This window comes from Rhineura floridana, chromosome 14, assembly GCF_030035675.1.
Source record: "Rhineura floridana isolate rRhiFlo1 chromosome 14, rRhiFlo1.hap2, whole genome shotgun sequence".
In the NCBI taxonomy this organism is placed as follows: domain Eukaryota; kingdom Metazoa; phylum Chordata; class Lepidosauria; order Squamata; family Rhineuridae; genus Rhineura; species Rhineura floridana.
Genome location: NC_084493.1, coordinates 7,296,866 through 7,316,527, shown reverse-complemented (window position 1 = coordinate 7,316,527; position 19,662 = coordinate 7,296,866). Strand labels below are relative to the sequence as shown.

Here is a 19,662-nt window from a genome sequence, read left to right as displayed (position 1 = left end):
TGGGGGTGGGGGTGGGGTGGACAGTGTGACAGTGTGACAGCTTAATGGCAAAATGAGATGGTGGAGATGTGAAAATTGGAGGGAGACATATCAGTAATTTAAGTTATGAAGACGATCCCATACTACTAGCAGAAACCAGTAATGATTGGAAATGAATGCTGATGAAAGTTAAAGGGGAAAGCACAAAAGCAGGACTACAGCTGAACTTCAAGAAGACTAAAGTAATGACAACAGAAGATTTATGTAACTTTAATGTTGACAATGAGGACATTGAACTTGTTAAGGATTATCAATACCTTGGCACAGCCATTAACCAAAATGGAGACAATAGTTAAGAAATCAGAAGAAGGCTAGGATTGGGGAGGCAGCTATGAGAGAACTAGAAAAGATCCTCAAATGCAAAGATGCATCACTGAACACCAAAGACAGGATGATTCAGACCGTGGTATTCCCGATCTCTATGTATGGATGTGAAAGTTGGACAGTGGAAAAAGAGGATAAGAGAAAAATCATCTCATTTGAAATGTGGTGTTGGAAGAGAGCTTTTTGGTACTATGGACTGCGAAAAAGACAAATAATTGGGTGTTAGAACAAATGAAACCAGAGCTATCACTAGAAGCTAAAATGATGAAACTGAGGTTATCATACTTTGTACACATAATGAGAAGACTTGATTCACTAGAAAAGACAATAATGCTGGGAAAAACAGAAGAGAATAGAAAGAGAGGAAGGCCAAACAAGAGATGGGTTGATTCCATAAAGGAAGCTGCAGACCCAAACTTACAAGATCTGAACAGGATGGTTTATAACAGATTATTTATTTATTTATTTATTTATTTATTATTAATTTTATTTAAAATAAATAAAATATAACAGATGCTATTGGAGGTTGCTGATTGATAAGGTCGCCATAAGTCGCAGTTGACTTGAAGACACATAACAACAAACAATAAATAATTGTTCCTGCTTGAGTTTTCAGGTCAGAGAATCTCCACTAAATAACAACGTCCTTGCATGGGAAGATTCTGTTTCTGGGTGAATGCAATGGTTAGTTTGCATTGTAGAAGGCTCCATGTTCAATCCTGGGCATCTTCTGTTGAAAGGCTTTTGGAAAGCTGTTGACCATCGGTGTTGGGCTGGATCAGGAATGGGTAGCCTCAGGCCTGGGGGCAAAATGCAGCCCTCCACGCCTTTCTGTTTGTCCCTTAGGACAATCCCTAGGCAGTGCCCCTCCCCACATCCCTTCTTCCCAGGCTCCACCCTCTAACTGGCTCTGCTCCATGCCCTCCTTGAGGGCTTCTTCATGGCTAGAATGCGTCCTCAAAATGTGATTATGCCCGGAAGGAGAGAGGGATGTGTGAGTTGCGTCCCATGTAGCACTAAGTTAAAGTCACTTAGTGACATACTTGTTTTGGTGGTGAAATGTTTTGCACCAGCAGAACGTTGTTGTGTGCGAGCTGGTTGCTAAGAAGTTTGTTGCAAAATAGGTTGCGCACTGAGTTTCTGCTAACGCAGCTGTTGCATTGGATTCCCCTGTTGTGCAACATTAAAACTCACCTGCCCGCTAGCACAAGCACCGTTGTGCTAAGAGACAGAGAAGACTGGATACAACCCTGTGTAGAAACCTCCTGGCTTTTGTGTGGCCGGGGCGTTGAGTACTGTATAAAGATGGAAGTCATGCTCTCTCTCTTTTATCTGTGGCTCCAGGGTGCTTGTCCATGAGGCAGTGTGGCCCTTGGGCTGGTAAGGATTCCCTGCCCCTCACGCAGATGGACGAATAATCAGCCCCAGCCAGCATGGAAGGCTAAAATTAGAAGCTTCTGATTGCCAATAAGAGCCTCTCGGTCGCCTTTTTTGCCTGGTCCTAACGCTGCATGGCTTTGGTGCCGCTACTGGTATTATTTGTTAATAAACTATACGTTTGCAGTACAGAAGATTTAAACACAAATCTTACCCCAGAGTGTAGAAAGTAAACCAACCCCATTTTACTTTTTCAAAGTAACAGAGATAATCCCATCATAACTTTCTCTTTCTGTCAGACATTTTGATGTGGAACTGTAGCGAGGCATGTAATTTACACATAAATGGTCTCTGGTACCCAGTTTGAGAAGGGCTGCCAAAGCTCACTTTGTGTGTTTGAGCTCTGAGCTGCTGCCTCGCTTTGGCTTCCCCTTGGAACAAAACAAAACATCCCCCGGTTTGTTCCTCCCTGGGACACAAGCCTGCCTTGTTAGGAAATCGGCAAAGTTTGGGAGCCCACAATACCTTGCATAGCTGTGCACACAGCAACAAAGTGTGGAAAAGGGGCCCTCGGCACAAACAAGCAGCAGAGTGATAAATATAGAATACCGTCTCAATTCCACTTTCATTAGTCATGGCCAGACAGTGAGAGTTGAATAAACTTATAAGGAATATTCAGACAGCTTTGAATTTAAAGCAACTCATCTGGATTTTACATTTTTTTAAAAAATGCATATTGGGGGGTTAGAGGACATCATCATGAGAAAAGTAATTGATGGAGGTTATTAAAATAGAGATATAAAATCTATTCCGGATCAGAGTGTGCTCTTACTGCTTCCACACACCCATATGCACTGTCCTGTTCTCTTCTGGTAAACACCAAGTGACATGTCGGCCTTATAGCAATGTTAAATGTTCCACCTGGCAGAATAATCTTTCTGTCGCACGTTGCAAGTAGTTCACCTCAGCTGTCCTTAATGACCTTCCGTCTCTTTAGCCCAGACCACATTCGCACCACACATTTATTTCACTGTTGTTCCACTTTAAACAGTCATGGCCTCCCCCAAAGAATCTTGGGAACCGTAGTTTGCCAAGGGTGCTGAGAATTGTTAGGAAACACCTATTCCCCTCACAAAGCTACAATTCTCAGAGGTCTGTGGGAAGAGGGATTGATAGTTTATACCACTGGGGGAATTGTAGCTCTCTTTAGCCTCTTCCTCTTGAAGAGAAAAGACAGTAATGCTGGGAAAAACAGAAGGGAGTAGAAAAAGAGGAAGGCCAAACAAGAGATGGATTGATTCCATAAAGGAAGCCACAGACCTAAACTTACAAGATCTGAACAGGGTGGTTCACGACAGATGCTATTGGAGGTCGCTGATTCATAGGGTCGCCATAAGTCGAAATCAACCTGCAGGCACATAACACACAAATACACATGCAAACATGTGCTCTACTGCACCACTTTGGGTACCTTTGGGTTTTTCTAACTGGAGATTGACCATATAGCAAGCAGGCAGAAATCTTACCTCATTTTGGAACGTGGGAGGAAGCTGCTCATACACAGTCAGACCCCCCTTTTTGTCTCAGCTCCAACTCCATCCCTCCCCCCAATTAGGAACAAAGGAAGCTGCCTTATACAGAATCAGATCATTGGTCCATCTAGCTCAGTATAATCTACACTGATTGGCAGTGGCTCTCCAGGGTTTCAGATCTGGAGTCTTTCCCAACCCTACTGGGAGATGCCGGGGATTGAACCAGGGATCTTCTGCCTGTCCTCCTTTTCTCTAGAAAATAACCAAAAGAGCAACACAATCATTGTCGCACAACATTCCCCGTAGCATTATTTTCTTTGCCAGGGTGAATAGTCAACTGCTGTGGAAACCCATGAACACTGTGCCTGCTTTAGAGACAAACAAAAACCTCAAATATTCAACCATAAAAACTGTGCTAAATTGACTGTGTAGACACTTCACTGAAATGCCATCCAGTGTCCTCGGGTACTCCAGTGAGTGGAGGCTGGTCCGTTACGGAAAATGGGACATGAACCTGCTACCCTTTGGGGGCCTTCTTGGTGGTGGGTCCCTGTTTGTGGAATGCCCTCCCTGCTTAGATGTGTCTGTTCCCCTGGTTACTAATTTTCAGGAGGAATTTGAAGGCATTCCTTTTTACCCAGGTATTTCATGGCTGAGAGATACTGTCCACGGCAACTGTGAAATTAGTAACTGTAAAGCCATTGCTTTAAATTTTTATAGAAGTTCTACATGGTTTTTAGACCATTGTTTTTCATTGTTTTAAATACTTCCCCCCCCCTTTTAATTCATATAGTTTTAAGATTTTGAAGTTTACCGCCATGGGCTCCTTTTGGGAGGAAGGGTGGGATACAAATTAAAACCTCAGTCTGCCCTCAACCACCCCCCATCTTACTTTCAACCTTCTTGAAATCAGTCAGGGGATGGTTGCACCTGTTGTTGGCTGTGATTCCACTTACTGTTGGTCTTTCTGCCTTCTGGCCTACCCGTCCCATTGGGCACCACTGACTTCAGTCATCCCAATTTTCAGAGTTCCCCAGAAAGGATTGATTGTTAAAACCACTCCGGGCATTGTAGCCCTGGGAGGGGAATAGGGGTCTACTAACCACTTTTGGCACCTTTCATGAACGACAGTTCCCAGCATTCTTTGGGGAAGCCATGACTGTTTAAGGTGGGATAAGAGTGCTTTAAATGTGTAGTGCAGATGGCCCCTGGCCAAGCAAAAGGGGAATTTTGCTTCTAAAACTTTGCAAGGCCTTATTTTTAATAATACTGCGTTTTAACAATACTGGGTTTAGCAGTATATGCAAGTCCGTGGCTTGCTTTAATCAGAATGAGATTTCTTAACTCTGTGTTTGGAACTTGGCTGTGCAAATATTTGTGGTCACTCATTAATACTTAAAAAAAAAATTGGAAACGTTGGCTTTCGGTTAGCTTCTTCGCTCGATTAGGAACAGTTTTTAAGCTTTATAAAATAAACCGGTCTGACATTCTGAAACAGCTCGTCTTGAAGAATTTTGGTTCAGTTTAATGATGGTGTTGATATGTTTGCGTTAAATATGACTGGCGCAATGGTTTGCTGGTCTTGTGAGCCATTTAGTGATGTCCAGTTGTGAGAAGCTCAACACGTTTTGTTGTTAAATCCTCAATCGGTTGCCGCAATCAACCAGTTAAAAGCAAGGCAGTCACTTGGCAGGCCTTTTAAAGTGTAATTCAATTAGGATCTATATGTATTATTATGAGTCTAAAATGCAACTCCCCCAACCAGATGTTGTTAATTCTGGAAATGTAAGTGGTAGCAGGGGGAAGAAACTGGAACGATCCTCAGAACAGCTTGCGAAGCGTCCACTGGATAAGAGTGCCTGTGGTAGAACCTAAGCAAGGAGCATATGGTGGTTCCTGAACTGAATTTGGGTCAAATGTAATTCTAAGACTGTACACAGCCTGCCCTGAGTTTGCTGCTGGGACCTCCAGAGTTCTCCAGAATCCTTTCCATGTGCTTTGCAAGTGTAGACAGTTGTGTCCCAACTCTGGAGCTTAAAACAAGGGGGAGAGGATTGCTTGCAATTCGTATCACCAGAGAATAGTAGTGAGAATTGCAAGCTTTAAATAAGGTACTAGCAGGTGATTTCTCCCCCCCCCCCCCATCATCCCTTCTTCCAGAAATCTTCTAATTGTAGTCTAATTATCAGGAAGAAGGGGCCGGGAGAAGCCATTCAGCACTTTGATGCTTGGTGTTATGACACTTCCCTTCCCGTGGGCAAGAGAAGAATGCAAAGTTAGTTGCTAGAACAATTGGAAGATGATCTGCAACAACTCCTTAAGAAAGAAAAAGCTATTGCTTATGTTCTGCATAGGGACACGTTATCACTTGCACTGGAACAAATATGTATAATTTTACAAGCGTGATTTTGCATTTCAACTCTGGCTGTGAATCATCAGAAAAGGGTGTGGGGGTGTGAGAGAAAGGAAAAGGAAGAGAAAGACATCCCAGTTTGCTTTCCCCCCCTTCTCCACCCCCCTCCCAGTTACTGTTGCTCTTTGAGATCCAATGTAGGACATACTGTTGGACTTGGACCAGGCAGACATGGGTTCAAAGCTAGGCTAAGCCATGAATGGGTAGCCTTAGGAAAGTTGCTAATCATCTAACCTTGCAGCATTTGTCTCAAGGTGAGCGGCCTAAATCTGTGCTTTGTCCTAAGCTCCTTGGAAGAAGACCCTGATATGAAATTCCTGTTGTTTTAGCACCTTTATGTCTGTTCCAGGATGCGTCCCAAGTCCTGGACCAACAATCCAACCTTACTACACCATCCTGACTCTGCCTGGAGGATGTAGCTTATTGTCAAAGCCAACAAAGGAGGGGTTGCTGATGTGGTGCCCATGGGTGCAAATATGCCCACAGATGCCTTTCCTTGTCCCCAGGTGGCTCCCTTCCCCCTGCTGAAATCAGATGTGCATCCAGTGAAATGTGGGCATATTCAAGAGGGGTGTGTGGGTGTGGGTGGGAGGCCGAGCCAGTACAAATAGTACCTAAGTAGGAAGAGTATGTAGTCCCCTCAGTGTTGTTGATTTTTGAGGTGAGATTTACTGAGACCTTTTGTGGGCCTCATAGGAGGTACTGGCAGGCATCCTGGCACCCGTGGGCACCTCATTGGCAACCTCTGACATAAAGACATTTTAAAATGAACAAATACAACAGTATGTTTCAAAAACGGCAATTTCTGTAGGATGATGTGCCAACAGAAAACACTTTTAAAAAGCCTCTTCCAAGTTTTATAGGAGTTACTATTGCTGAATTCATGAGTGAAATCAGGCATGTTTGCATGCATTACTTGGTTGTCACCTTCCGAAGTCCCTTTTTGGGACAAAAGTTTTGTTGAAATCCTTGATTGGATGGGGATTTGTTTTAATTTTGGTGTCTGTGGGGAGCATAGGGGTTTGAGAGAGCGAAGGGAAGACTTGGCTATCATTTTACAAGAAAGGGAAAGATCTTTCTTTAAAAACAAAAAACCCACACTTGGCAACAGTGCCTCTGCCCGCGTGCAGCTGGCACTCTTCCAGTCTTGGCAGAGGCTGCGGCCTTCACTTGCCAGGCGTCTTATGCTGCTGGCTGTGTTTTTTCATTCTCTCCAACTGACTGTTTATTCACCTGATTGTTCCGTTTCAGCCTTGGTGAAGTCATAGCATTTTTGGGGGGGAAACGATGGGAACAATTGGCCTGTCTAAGCTGTAAGGCAACACAGCAAAGCGAGGCAGACCCTCAAAAAGCACAACACAACACAAGATGTTGAGAAACCTAGCTTTTGAGGCATTCCAGGAAACTTGTGCTTTCACTCTGTTGTGCTTTGACAAATAACTTACTTTGGAGGGTTTCCAGTGACTCAGTCTTGTGCTTGAAAGACGGAATGGCCTCCCTAATAGTTCATTATAAGAACTACTATTTAAGAATTGGTGGCTACGTTTGGTGTTTCCCCTCTTCCCTCCCTAACCCCTTTCACTTTTTTTATTTTTTATTTTAGGCCTGAAGCCACTTGGAGAACCTTTCGGGCTGCAGAATGGGGTACACATTTCTAGATAAATAAGTAAAGAATACTGAATTTGCCTCTTTGCTTTTAAGTAATTCAGTTTTTAGAAGGGTGGGAAGTTGCCTCATTTGTTCATCTGGCCTTGTGCTATTTGTCCACATTGGCAGCAGCTCTGCAGAGTCTCAAGACACAGGGACGTCCTTGTCACCTGCAATCTGAGTCTTCTAAGGCTGCTTCAGACAATAGTTTCCTTTCCCCATTGTTTCCTTACCTGATAATTTCCTCATGTTGTTTTATTTTTCACATGATATAAAAGCCACTTCTGGAAATGTAGCAGAATCTAGTGGAAGTTTAGTGCTCATTTCCATGTTAATTGCTTCCAGAAAAAATCTGTTCGCAACCCCATTAACCCAGAAAATTGCGTGAGCAAAGGGCCGAAATTTGGGGCGGTAGAGCAGCATACATTTCTCTCCTGCCTTTTTCACAGGAGAAAAGGAGTGTTCATGTGCGGAAAGGCTGGGGGAATTGCAACATGTCCAGCGACGTTCATTGTGTCACACCACGCCCACTGGTGTGATTTAAATTTAGGGTGACAGGGTGGTATATCGATCAAAAAGCCGCAGTTCCATAATACAACAGGTACTTCAGTGTGGAAGGACAGAAGCGCTACCATTATAATCCATAACTCTAAAGCAATAAACCTCCTGTCTGAATGCAGCCTAACTAGAGATGCTGGGGATTGAACGTGGGATTTTCTGCATGCAGGACAGGTGCTCCGACGCTGAGCTATGGCATCTCCCCAAATTGACTTCCAGTTTGTCTGGGCCTGGATCTTCATATATGTCTCACTCTATCCCAGAAAGCCTATGAAATTCCAGTTTTCTCAAGATTGGTGGAATACAGTAGGGCCTCACTCATACGGGGGGTTACATTCCAGACCCCCGCCTAAAAGCGGAACTCTGTCAATAAAATGGTGCCCAATGCCCAAAAAGCACCGTAAAAGTGGAACAAGTGCCGTATGAGTGGGGCCTTACTCTAATTGAAAGCTGCCTTATTAGTGGAACGCTGAAAAGCAGGACCCTACTGTACATGTCCATAGTTTGTTACAGACATTGAGGGGGTGTAGTCTTGAGCGAATCATTTATTTCTATTGAAGTGCCTTACCTGTCATTCATCTTCTAGCTTCCCCCCCCCTTTTCTTTTTGGAGCAACCCTTAGGCCTGCATCTTGCCAAAATGATATATCTTTTATTTTGCTTTCATTTATGCATTGCCTCCCTTGAAACATTCTGAAGCTATCCACGGTAAACCCATAAACAATTAAAAAAGCCCATGCTTGTATGAAAACAATTTAAAATCCAATACAGATTGGGATAAGAATTTCCATTTAAGAGGCTTAGTAAAAAAAAAAAATGAAAGTCTTCAATTGGCACTGAAAAGCCAGTGGAGATGGCACTTGTCTGACATGTTAATGGGTGGATGCTCCAAAGAGTCGGTCGCACCATACCAAAGGTGCAGTTCTGACTTCGTACAGATCAGAGATCCTGTAGAGTGCAGCGATTGCTTGGCTGTTTAAAGGATGAGATGATCTTCTAGGTACCCATAGCAGCACCTTGAATTTAGGCCTGTAGCTTATTAGTAGCCAGTGCAATTCCTTCAGCAGCAGAGTGAAATGGTGGTGTTATTATGCCCCAATGAGTAGTCGACCTGCTGCATTTTTCACTAAGCTGCAGTTTCTGGGCCAGCCTTGGGGCAGGCCCACCTAGAGCACATTGCAGTAATCCAGTCTGTTTGAATCCACTGCCATATGAAAAAGTAATCCGCAACAAAAACTGCTATGCCAGCAATAAGGGTTCTAGACAGCCTTTTCCCTGATTTGCTAGATTTCTATGTAGAGGATTTTTTTATATAGAGGAAGCATTAGATGCCTACCTCTGTCTGCAGTCAAGGCATAGGGTTACCTCTTCAGTGAGAAATGCTTGAAAGGAGTGATAGCCAATGCACTCATATCTCTTCCTCTCCTGTCACATGATGCCTTGCTACTAAGCTGAATTATACCTCTCCCTCTCTCTCTAAAATTGGTAGTTGCTGGGCCAGATAGCCCAACTTGATGTAGGGTGGGAGTGGATTTTTAACGCAGAGGCTGCCAGTTGTTTATCTGTTGTTTTCTAGAAAAATCAATGGCAACTAGACATGACATATAGGTGCCACAAAACTCTGTTTTTGCTGCAAGATATTAACTTGGCTATCCCTCTGGAAAATGTTACAGTGGAATTGGCACTTGTGTTTCAAAATTAGCATTTTGAAGAAGATTGTGGGATTGCTCTCAGGTCCTGCTTGGGGGCTTCTCACAGCATCACTGAGTGAACAGGATGCTGGATTAGGTGGGCCACTGGTCAGATACAGCAGGCTCTTCTTATGTGCTTCATGGTGTGAGATATCATAGATTTTTCAAGACCGATTTCAGTAAGCCGTAGACACAGATTATTGACCCCCTGTCTCTGATATTCCCATTAATCCAGTAGGGGGTGAACCCAAATCAAGTCATACTCAATTTTTATTTATTTAATAGGATTTTTGTACCGCGTAATCATCAAAACTTCTGAAATGGCTCACAAAAAGCAATATAAAATATACATTGTCTCCATGATCAAAGCAGCATGCCTCTGAATACCAGTCGCTGGGGAGAAGGTGCAGGAATGTGCGATTGCACTCATGTCCTACTTCTGGACTTTTCCTGCGCATTTGGCTGGCCACTGTGGGTAACTGGCTGCCAGACTAGGTGGGCCTTTGGTCTGATCCAGCAAAGATAAGGACAGAACTGAGCTCAAGGAACTGGAGGTGTTGAACACTGGCCTTTTTTTGTATAAATGTAGCTTGTGTTACAAACAAACAGTTCCGATTTAATTGTAACTTTTTGTGGTTTCTGAAACATAAGAGATGGGGGAGAACCTTTGTGGTTGTGTGTGCCAGATTAGCCTGGGGGTTGATGGAGTCGATGACCCATGGTGTTCATGCAGTGTGTCGTGTGTGTTTGCAAAGTGATTTACTCTAACAAGTGCACATCAAGGCGCATAATGCTTTAGGCATCGTGAGGGGAGCTCTTCAGAGCCATGGTATATGCGTGTGTCTGTGGCTTTGCTCGATATCCTTGTGTAAACGGGAAATCTCGTTACCATACTAAATCTTACATTTTGGCACTCGTGGGGAGCAGCAATCCATCTCCTTGCCAGGCTGCACCATCTGGAATTGTTAAAGAAATCCCTTAATAGCTTTGGAGGCTTCTAATATTTACGTATGTTGAGATGAGGCACAGCCCAGTGCAGGCTAACAAGCCTGGCATCCCAAGCGGAGAGCCCTTGCGATGTCAAGTTAACACCGCTTTAAACTGCTTGTTCAGAGTAATACTCTGGTCATTTAGTATCTTTAGCTTGATACAAAAATAAGAAACTAAAAGCCACCCTGGCTGAGTTGGTGTGATGTCACCTAGCGTTCGCTAACAGCTCTTAACTGCTTGAGGGGGAAAATGTCAGCACAGGAATGTTGATACACTGTGCAGCTTCCGTGAGGTGAATGAAAGGGTAGGGACCATAGCTCAGCCATAGGGCTCCTGCTTTGCATTTGGAAGGTTCTCAGGTTCATTCCTCAGCAAGCCTCACCAAAAGGACTTGTGAACATAGGAAACTGCCTTATGTAGAGTTGGTCTGTTGATCCATTTACCTCAGAACTGTCCATGCTGACAGCCAACTGCTCTCCATCGTTTCAGAAAGGGGGCATTCCTAGCCCTACCTGGAGATGTTGGGGACTGAACCTGACGCTTTCTGCATGCAAAGCAGAAGCTCTACCACGGAGCCACGCCCTTTTTTGTTTGTAACTTTAGACCACTATTCTTAGTTTTAAAACTCTTTTATTATTTGGTTTTTTTGGTGGGCCTTATTTATTTATTTATTTATTTATTTTATTGTGAAGCCATTCTGACTCTTAAGAGTAGGAGAGTGGATGGTAAATAAACACACTGAATGAGAAACTGGCCTAGGGAGAGTACCAAGAGCCAGAAAGGACTCTTGAAGGGCTGCATTCAGCCCCTTGGCCTGAGATTCCCCACTGCTGTGCTATGCCATCATTTTTGTTGCATTAACGCCATCTCTGTTGTCTTTTTGGCCCCCACTGAAGACTTTCCTCTTCCAGCAAGACCTTTACGGTAGAGCTCTTTCCCACTCTGCATCTGTATGCAGTGAGCCATAGTGGTTAGGATGATGAGCTAAGACCTGGGAGACCAGAGTTCGAATCCCCACTTAACCTTGATATTCTACCTGGGAGGGCACCGCCTCTCAGCCTAACCTAACACACAGGGTTGTTAGTATAATACGGAGAAATAGGGAGTACTGTGCATGCCACTTTGGGCTCCTTGGAGGAAAGATGGGATGTAAAATGTAATGCAGTGGATGGAATTGTTTCTTAAGATGTGTTTATTGATCTATCACTTGTTGTCTGCCACCCTGGCCTCCTGTGGGAGGGGCAGGTCCCAGGCAATGGTCTGATTCATGAGGCCACCACCTTGCTGAAACTAAGCAAGTCTGGGGCTGGTCAGTGCCTGGATGGGAGACCACTTGGGAACCACGCGTATGCCACCTTGGGTTCCATGATGAAAGAAAGGTGGGGTATAAATGTAGTAAATAAATGATATTTATAAAGTAAATAACCACGTGCCCCTTATTTATATGTCGCTTTCGCCTCTTCTTTTTACAGTTTGTCCCAGCTCTTGCGGCAAATATGCTTGTACAGACCAGAACGAATGTTGCCACCCGGAATGTTTGGGAAGCTGCACGACTCCAAACAACAGCTCAGCTTGCGTGGTGTGCCGCAACTACTACCACGAGGGGACCTGCGTCCCCACCTGCCCCCCCAACACTTACAAGTTTGAGGGCTGGCGCTGTATCACGAAGGAGAATTGCTCCAGAGTCCCATCTGCGGATCCCCTCGAGTATGAGAGCTTTGTGATCCACGACGATGAGTGTGTGCACGAGTGCCCTCCTGGATTTGTGCGCAATGATACTCAGAGGTAACACACATGCGATGCATTGCTGGTTGCTGTAGTCTTTGGGAAGAAGGATGGAGAGAGATTTTTGTGCGCTTCAAATACTACCTTTCTTTTTTACATATTGGGTTATACCTATGTTGTCAGAGGCGGTATTCCTTTAAATGCCAGTTGCTAGGAATGTCAAGTGGGGGGAGAATGCTATTGCACTCAGCTCCCGCTTTTGGGCTTCCTGGCAGCATCTGGTTGGCCACTGTGAGAACAGGATGCTGGACTAGATAGGCCATTGGCCTGATCCAGCAGGATTTCTCTTAGGTTCTTACCTGTCCTGCTCTTGTAAATTACCCTTCAGGTCGTTTCCAGTGAAAGGGATTGATCAGGTCTACACCAGCTTAGCTTCAGCAATTCTGGAACCTCAGGTTCTACTGGACCATTTGCTGGGCACTCACGTATTGCACTTCAGGTACTTTCTCTGCCTAGGGCTGAGTTGATTGTTTTAACGAACTCGGATGACTTTCATGGAATGACCGTGTCTCGGGGCAGAGCATCTGCTTTGCATGTAGAAAGTCCCAGTTCAGTCACCTGCATCCCAGTGTAGGGCTGGGAGAGACCTTAGCCTGAAACCCTGAAGAGCTGTTGCAAGTCATTGTAGGCAATAATGCCGCCCTGGGCTCCTACTGGGAGGAATAGTAACGCTTCTGTCCCGATTTCTAAAATTGCTTTTACACTGCAGTACCTGTTGCATTAAGGAACAGCAGCTTTTTCAGCCAATATACCAGTGTTGTGTGAAAATGTCTTTCACACGGCTGCAATGAGCAATGTCTTGTTTTCCTCCCTCACCTGTTACTTTATTGGAAGAACAAAGAACACTTTGGCATTCTCATAAATGGATGTTTAAATGAATAAATAAAAATATACCATCCTTCCTTTTCTTTCTGTTTTTGAATTTTGGAGTTTTGAATTTTGTTTTTGATTTTTGTTTTGTTTGTTTAAGCTCTGGGGAGTGTGTGCCTTTTGTTTCAGCAGCTAGTTAAGCTCCCGAAGACGTTTGCTGCCTTCCTGAGTGCCTTAATCGGTTGACATTTGCTGCCTTCCTGAGTACACTGAGCTTCAGTGCCTTCCTGAAGACGATTGCTGCCTTCTGCTTTTTTGGGTGAAGTCGTCCAAGGATACCTCCCTTTTCTCCCTCCACCTCCCTTGGAGAGTTTCTAGTTTACATACAGGTGCAAAGCAGTGATCTCTGCCCCTAGTTAGAAACCAAATGTTTACTGGGAAATGTTTTTTCTTGCCGCTATCTGACCACTCGTGTTTTCAAGCAATTAAAAACACTCATAAAAGGCATACCCAAAGGCTTATCTTATCCGAGTTTCAGTGTGTTGGTAGAGAAGATTGGGAGGAAGTGATGGATCACCTACAGCGGCAAAGGAAAGGATATAATTTTTTTGGTGTGATTATTTTGAATGGTTTCTGGCTTGTTCCAACAGTGCCTTGTACTGAAAGCGCTTGAAAGTCCAGCTTTTTTATTGAAAAAGAGAGGCAAGTCTCTACCCCAAGGAGTTGCCAACGGGGATGTAAGGATACAAGAGCAGCCCTGCTGGATCAGGCCGAAGGCTCATCTGGTCCAGCGTACTAGTCCTGCGTTAGTCAAAGAGAGACCTTGGGGAAGCCAGTGTGGCAAACTGGTTAAAATGTTGTGCTATGACCTGGGAGACCAGGGTTCAAATCCCAACTCAGACATGAAGCTGACTGAGTGACCTCGGGCCAGTCACTGCCTCTCAGCCTAACCAACCTCACCGGGTTGTTGCGAGGATAAAATAGAGAGAGGAAGAAACACATGCGCCACACTTTGAGCTCCTTGGAGCAAAGGCAGGACATAAATGCAATGATAAATAAAAATAAAATCCCCAAAGCATGCCGTGAATGCAGCAGCACTCTCCTGCCTACTGACAGATTTCCACTGACACTGACGGCAATGTAGCTATCATGACTAGAAGCCACAGATAGCCTTATTCCCTATGAATTTGTCTAATCCCCTTTTAAAGCCATCCGAGTTGGTGGGCATCACTGCCTCTTGGGGGTGCAAATTCCGTAGTTAACTACGTGAAATAAGGACTTGTTTTTGTCTGTCCTAAATCACCCACCATTCAGCTTCATGGATCTCCGTGCAACTCAGCAATGGATTCTAGTATTATGAGAGAGGGAGAAAACCTCCTTCCTATCCACTCCCCTCCATTCATAAAATTTATATACCTTTATCTTGTATATAATTTTACTTGCCTTTTTCCTAACCTAAATGGCCCAATTCCCACTTGTGAGGAGTTTATACTTTAGCGTAGCAGCCCTTGTGCTTTGGAACACCCTTCCTGTTGGAAGGCACTCTCATAATATTGTTTTAGATACCTGCTGAAAATGTTTTTTTTTCTCCTTTTGGCAAGCCTACCCAGACATGTAGTTTAAATGCTTTAAAAGTTGTATTGATTTTATATTTATTTTTAATGGTGATGGTTCTAGAATGATAATATTTTTCTATATGCGTGTGTGTGTGTATATATATATATACACATGTGTGTTGATTTTTATTGCAAATTTATTAAAGAAGGCAAAAACAGACAGCGAGCAAGAGAGAGAACACAAAGCAAAGGAAAACAAAAAATGCCAGCTTGCATTAACAATACAATAAGCATTACTACATGTGTCTTAATTTATACACAGTGATCAATTCATGCCATTCAAATGTCCAAATAAGTATCCAAATGAAATTGGTGTTTATACAAAGTACGCCCGCCAGGGTGTTATGTATGTATGTTTTTAATGTTGATGAGTTTATGTGCGTTTGTTTTGTCTGTCGATTTTGTGGTCTGTTATCTTCAGGTTTAATTATACTCTGACTTTTTTGGTCAAACAGTTTATAAATTGTATATATTAATTAACTAGCATATTGCAAGAAATAAGGACAGAAAGGTAGAGTGAAATGAGGCCGGAGAGAGCCTCAAATATAAGGAGAAGTAGTACCTTGTGGAGGCTACAGAAGGGGATTGGAAGCCTTTGTTTGCAGGAATTTGTGCTGGTGGGCCACGTGGTTGTGCATGCAAACAAAACGAGTTTGGCTGCTTTATCATTTCTGGATAGAGGTGAGAGACCTTCATATAGAGGCCGATGTCATTATGCTTGACTTTTCTCCTTTCTGCTAGCTGTGCCCCCTCCAATGGGTAGTGGTAGTCCTGCACTCCATTTCTGTTTAGGATATCTGCTTGGTTTAGGCAGGAATCTCCATGTTTAAGGTGTATGCAGTGGGGCAGTGGGTTTTTGCTGATCTTTGGTGTCTCCTCTCCTGCCAGCATGTTCTGCAGCCCTTGTGAAGGACCCTGCCCCAAGGTGTGTGCAGATGACAAGCAGACGATGACCATTGACTCCGTCACGTCAGCACAGTTGTTACAAGGATGCACAGAAATCAGAGGGAACCTCCTTATCAACATCCGCCGTGGAAGTAAGTAGACATTCCACTAGGGGGAAGTGGGTCCCCTCCTCCCATGTGGAGGATCAGTTCCTCTTTGCTTGCCATGTATGCGTGTGTTCAGTTGCCACGACTGGCTTCTTCATTTTGAGTACCTTACAAATTATATGTGAGGATTTTTTTTAAAAAAAAAGTTTTGTTTTTATTTTGTGTTGGTTATTTCTGTAAACAAAAGCAAGCGCGCAGAAAGATGGTAGAGAGAGAAATCTGTGAAATAAATAGAATAAAATTTTCTTGATAGAATACAGGCCATTTTGTTAGGAATGCCACGGGATGCTTTGTTTTGTTTTGGACCACTACTTTCTTAACCAGGCAGTGGAAGGGAGGAAATGAAATATCCGCTGCCTTCAGAGTCGGTAGATTGTAGGCAAGTTGAGGCTCCTGCCGCCCCCATTGGCACAAGATTCCCCCCTCTTTTTGTCTGCATTGCATCATCTCCTGCCCCTCCAGCAGAATTTCTCTTAATAATTATGGGGACTTCCCATCTTCTTCCTTTCCATCAATAAGGATAATGAGAATATTTTGTTTGCTTGGAGTGCTTTAGCCAAATGGCCAGGGAGGGTGTTCCACATTTCCACTTTGATTGTTGTGGGAGGCCAAAATCGGCCAGCTCTCGCTTACAGGTGGCCTTTTTGCTTGCAACAAAGTTTCTAGCCCTCATGAGTGGTGGAAACCTCACTGTGCCTATCTTTTTTCACCAACCTCTCACTTTAACTTGGCTTCCCAACCTGAAAGACGAGTATTTTGGAAGTTAATTGTCAAAACAGAATAAATTGTGTAAAACCTGGTTGGAGGAGGATGTGTAAAAACAGGCGGGGAAGCAGATGTATGCACATATACCAAATCTACATAGTTCTTATGATTGGCAGCATGCTTTTGAAAACCAGTTGCCGGAAGCCTCAGGAGGGGAGAATGTTCTTGCACTCGGGTCCTGCTTGTGGGCTTCCCCCAGGCATCTGGCTGGCCACTGTGAGAACAGGATGCTGGACTAGATGGGCCACTGGCCTGATCCAGCAGGCTCTTCTGTTCTTATGAATTTTGGATTAGTTTGGTCTGGATAGAATGGCTTTTGCCAGCCTGATGTCTGAATGTTCTCAACTACAACTCCTATCCACCCTTGGCAGCGTCAAGGCCAGTGGCCAACCGATGATAGTCCAAGGCATCTGGAGGGGACCAGCTTGGGGAATGGTGGGGTAGAATCTACACAATGCTAGCCATGCAGAGTTTTTCTCCTGAGCAGTGGATGGAGAATCTCTTTTGTTCCATATGACAAATGATCAACTCTTCATAGAGAAGGGAAATAAATTCACAGTATAACCTTGGAGGTGGATCCTGAGAGAAGATCTTTGCAGAAAGAGAGAAGACGTGCTTCAATTTAGGAGCTTTTCGTTTTGTATTTTTCTTTTTTTTTGTAAAAGGGTGCATTTTAAAGTTGGCACTGCTTATCGCAGAGACGTTGGGTGGCACGTCTGTGGATTAAAGTATTTGCCCACTGGCAGAGCTTTTCCTGCCGTGTACATGATGCCCTCTTTAAATACTGGCGCCAGAGCCTCCATTCCTGCCCTCTCTGGTGCCGTGCTGGCCTCACCGAGTACATGTCTTAACAGAATACCAGTGTTTAGTTAACGATTTGTCGGGGCAGTGAATCATCCTCTGGGAAGATTCCAGCTGACGCCAATCTTTAAAAAGTGTTACTCTTTTCGCCCCCTTTTCTTTTCTTGAAACGTGCATGTCATCTTTGTTATAAGCAAAGAAGAATCACGGGAGGAACACTGTAAAGTTTGTATGTTGGGCTGAGTTGTAGAGACTGAGTTCACCAAGGAGCAGGAAGCCTGCCTGCGCGTATGTTTGCTGCCAGTGGGGGTGTTAATCAGACCCTATCCATTCACATATGGCAGTCAGGTTAGAAGTGGATGCACAGAACAAGAGCAGCCAGAGTGCAGCCATAATGAATTAAGGTGGAGGACTTCACACACAATTTTGTGCTATGTGTGTCATTTCTGGCTGAAGGCTGCTTGTAATTTTGTGGACATTGCACTTTCTGCTGCCGGAGAGAGTTTCTGATAAGGAGTTGGTAGGAAGCTGTCGGATAGCCAAAGCGATATCGAAGAGAGAGAACCATAAAAGTGTTTGTTGAGCTGACACTATGCAAAAGGACACTGCTTGGAAAATTATTGATGCAAGGGTCACAGGTACTCATGTTATCCCCCTCCCAGGCAGATTATGGTAATTCATGGCCTGTGTATGGTGGTTCATGGTACCACCCACAATTACTTGAATTCGTGTTCAGTTATTGGATAATTCCAACCTCCTGATCCAAGTTTTAGAAAAAAAGTTTTCTTGGGGACTACCATCTTGCTGCTATCTGCTCTGCTTTTGCATGCTTTGCCAAGCTCAACGCTTCAGGCCTACCCACTCGTAGGTAACTATGTCTGTCTTTATTCTAGTATTCTAAGAAATAATACGCAAGTAGTGGGCTGGAAGGGAATTTAGGAGGAGCTGCCCCATCAACCTCATTCTGCCCTTAACCACCCCCCACCTAACTGCTGTCTGTCTTACAAACAGTCCAGGAGGGCTCCAGCTGCAGCTAGCCTCCCTGCCTTCCACCCTACCAACCAGAGGGACTGCAGCTGCCTCTGCTTGCAGCGTCCTTTTACTCTGATCGCATTTTCACACCTTTCAAAGTAAAGTTTTGCATTGTTCCTTCCGGTATCTGTTAAGTTAGCTCATCATTTGTTTTAATTGGAGCTGTTAGAACAAAATGTCCAAGATAAGAGAGTTTTGTTATTGTTGTTATATGCCTTCAAGTCGATTACGACTTATGGTGACCCTATGAATCTTTTTTGGGTATATTCGTAGGGTTTTCATGGTAAGAAGTATTCCGAGGTGGTTCACCATTGCCTTCCTCTAAGCCTACAGCACCCAGTATTCCCAGGTGGTCTCCCATCCAAGTACTAACCAGGCCTGATCCTGCTTAGCTTCCAAGATCAGACGAGATCGGGCGTGTTCAGGGTAGTATGGCTGTAGTGCCAGAGAGACAGTTAAAAGTTATGATAAGTTTTTTGGGGGGGAGGCGGTGACATGGGGGAAGAGGTAACATTCCTTTTGGCTTGAATCATCTGACAGCCCTAGAAATAAATACATTTCCCTCCACGTCGTACTATAGCAAGGCTTGTGGGAAATGTAAACCTTTTCAGTTTATTAATTTAATTTATTTATTTATTGCACTTGTATACTGCCCCATAGCCGAAGCTCTCTGGGCGGTTTACAGCAATCAAAAACATTAAAACAAATACACAATTTAAAAATATATTTTAAAACAATTTAAAACACAATTTTAAAATTCAAAACAATATAAAACAATTTAAAAATTCCTTTTCAAGGAAGTGATAAGCAGTTTTCTTAGAGCACTGCAGAGAATCTGTACTCTGTTCGGTCTCCTGCTGTAAACATTCCCAAGTGAAATTCCCTAATGGTTAGGGAGGGGTTAGGTTGGATGTCATCTTTGCATCCAAGCCTGTGGTTTTATATCTGTAAGATGGGATTGCACAGAAAGAGACAGTGCTAAAGTGGTCAATCCAGCCTCTTTGTTGAATTAGTGGCTCCAGCCCAAGTCTGTTAAGTATCTCTTTGCATGACTAAAGAGTACAGGCAACTAGTTGCAGAAATTACTTGCTGGAGGTGCTTCCAGAAGGCAGTCCATCCCAGCCCAGCTAGGGTTGATATCATTGGTGAACGTAAGAGAACAAAAAACCTGGCCCAGTGTGATTTGGATCTGGAGCTGGGAAGGCATAGGGACATGGCTTGCCTCTCTGTG

At 43.9% G+C, this 19,662-nt stretch overlaps 1 protein-coding gene and 1 pseudogene across 2 annotated transcripts in view; one reads left to right on the top strand and one right to left on the bottom strand.

Moving 5' to 3' along the window:
* The window catches only part of IGF1R (insulin like growth factor 1 receptor), a 246,890-nt gene that overhangs the window by 161,418 nt on the left and 65,810 nt on the right, over window positions 1-19,662 (top strand). For both annotated transcript variants that reach the window (XM_061595818.1, XM_061595817.1), the window contains exons 3-4: window positions 12,043-12,355; window positions 15,670-15,818. In XM_061595818.1, coding sequence (XP_061451802.1) covers window positions 12,043-12,355; window positions 15,670-15,818 — 462 coding nt within the window. The remainder of the gene's footprint in view (window positions 1-12,042; window positions 12,356-15,669; window positions 15,819-19,662) is intronic.
* LOC133370137 (5S ribosomal RNA) lies at window positions 18,756-18,874 on the bottom strand (annotated as a pseudogene).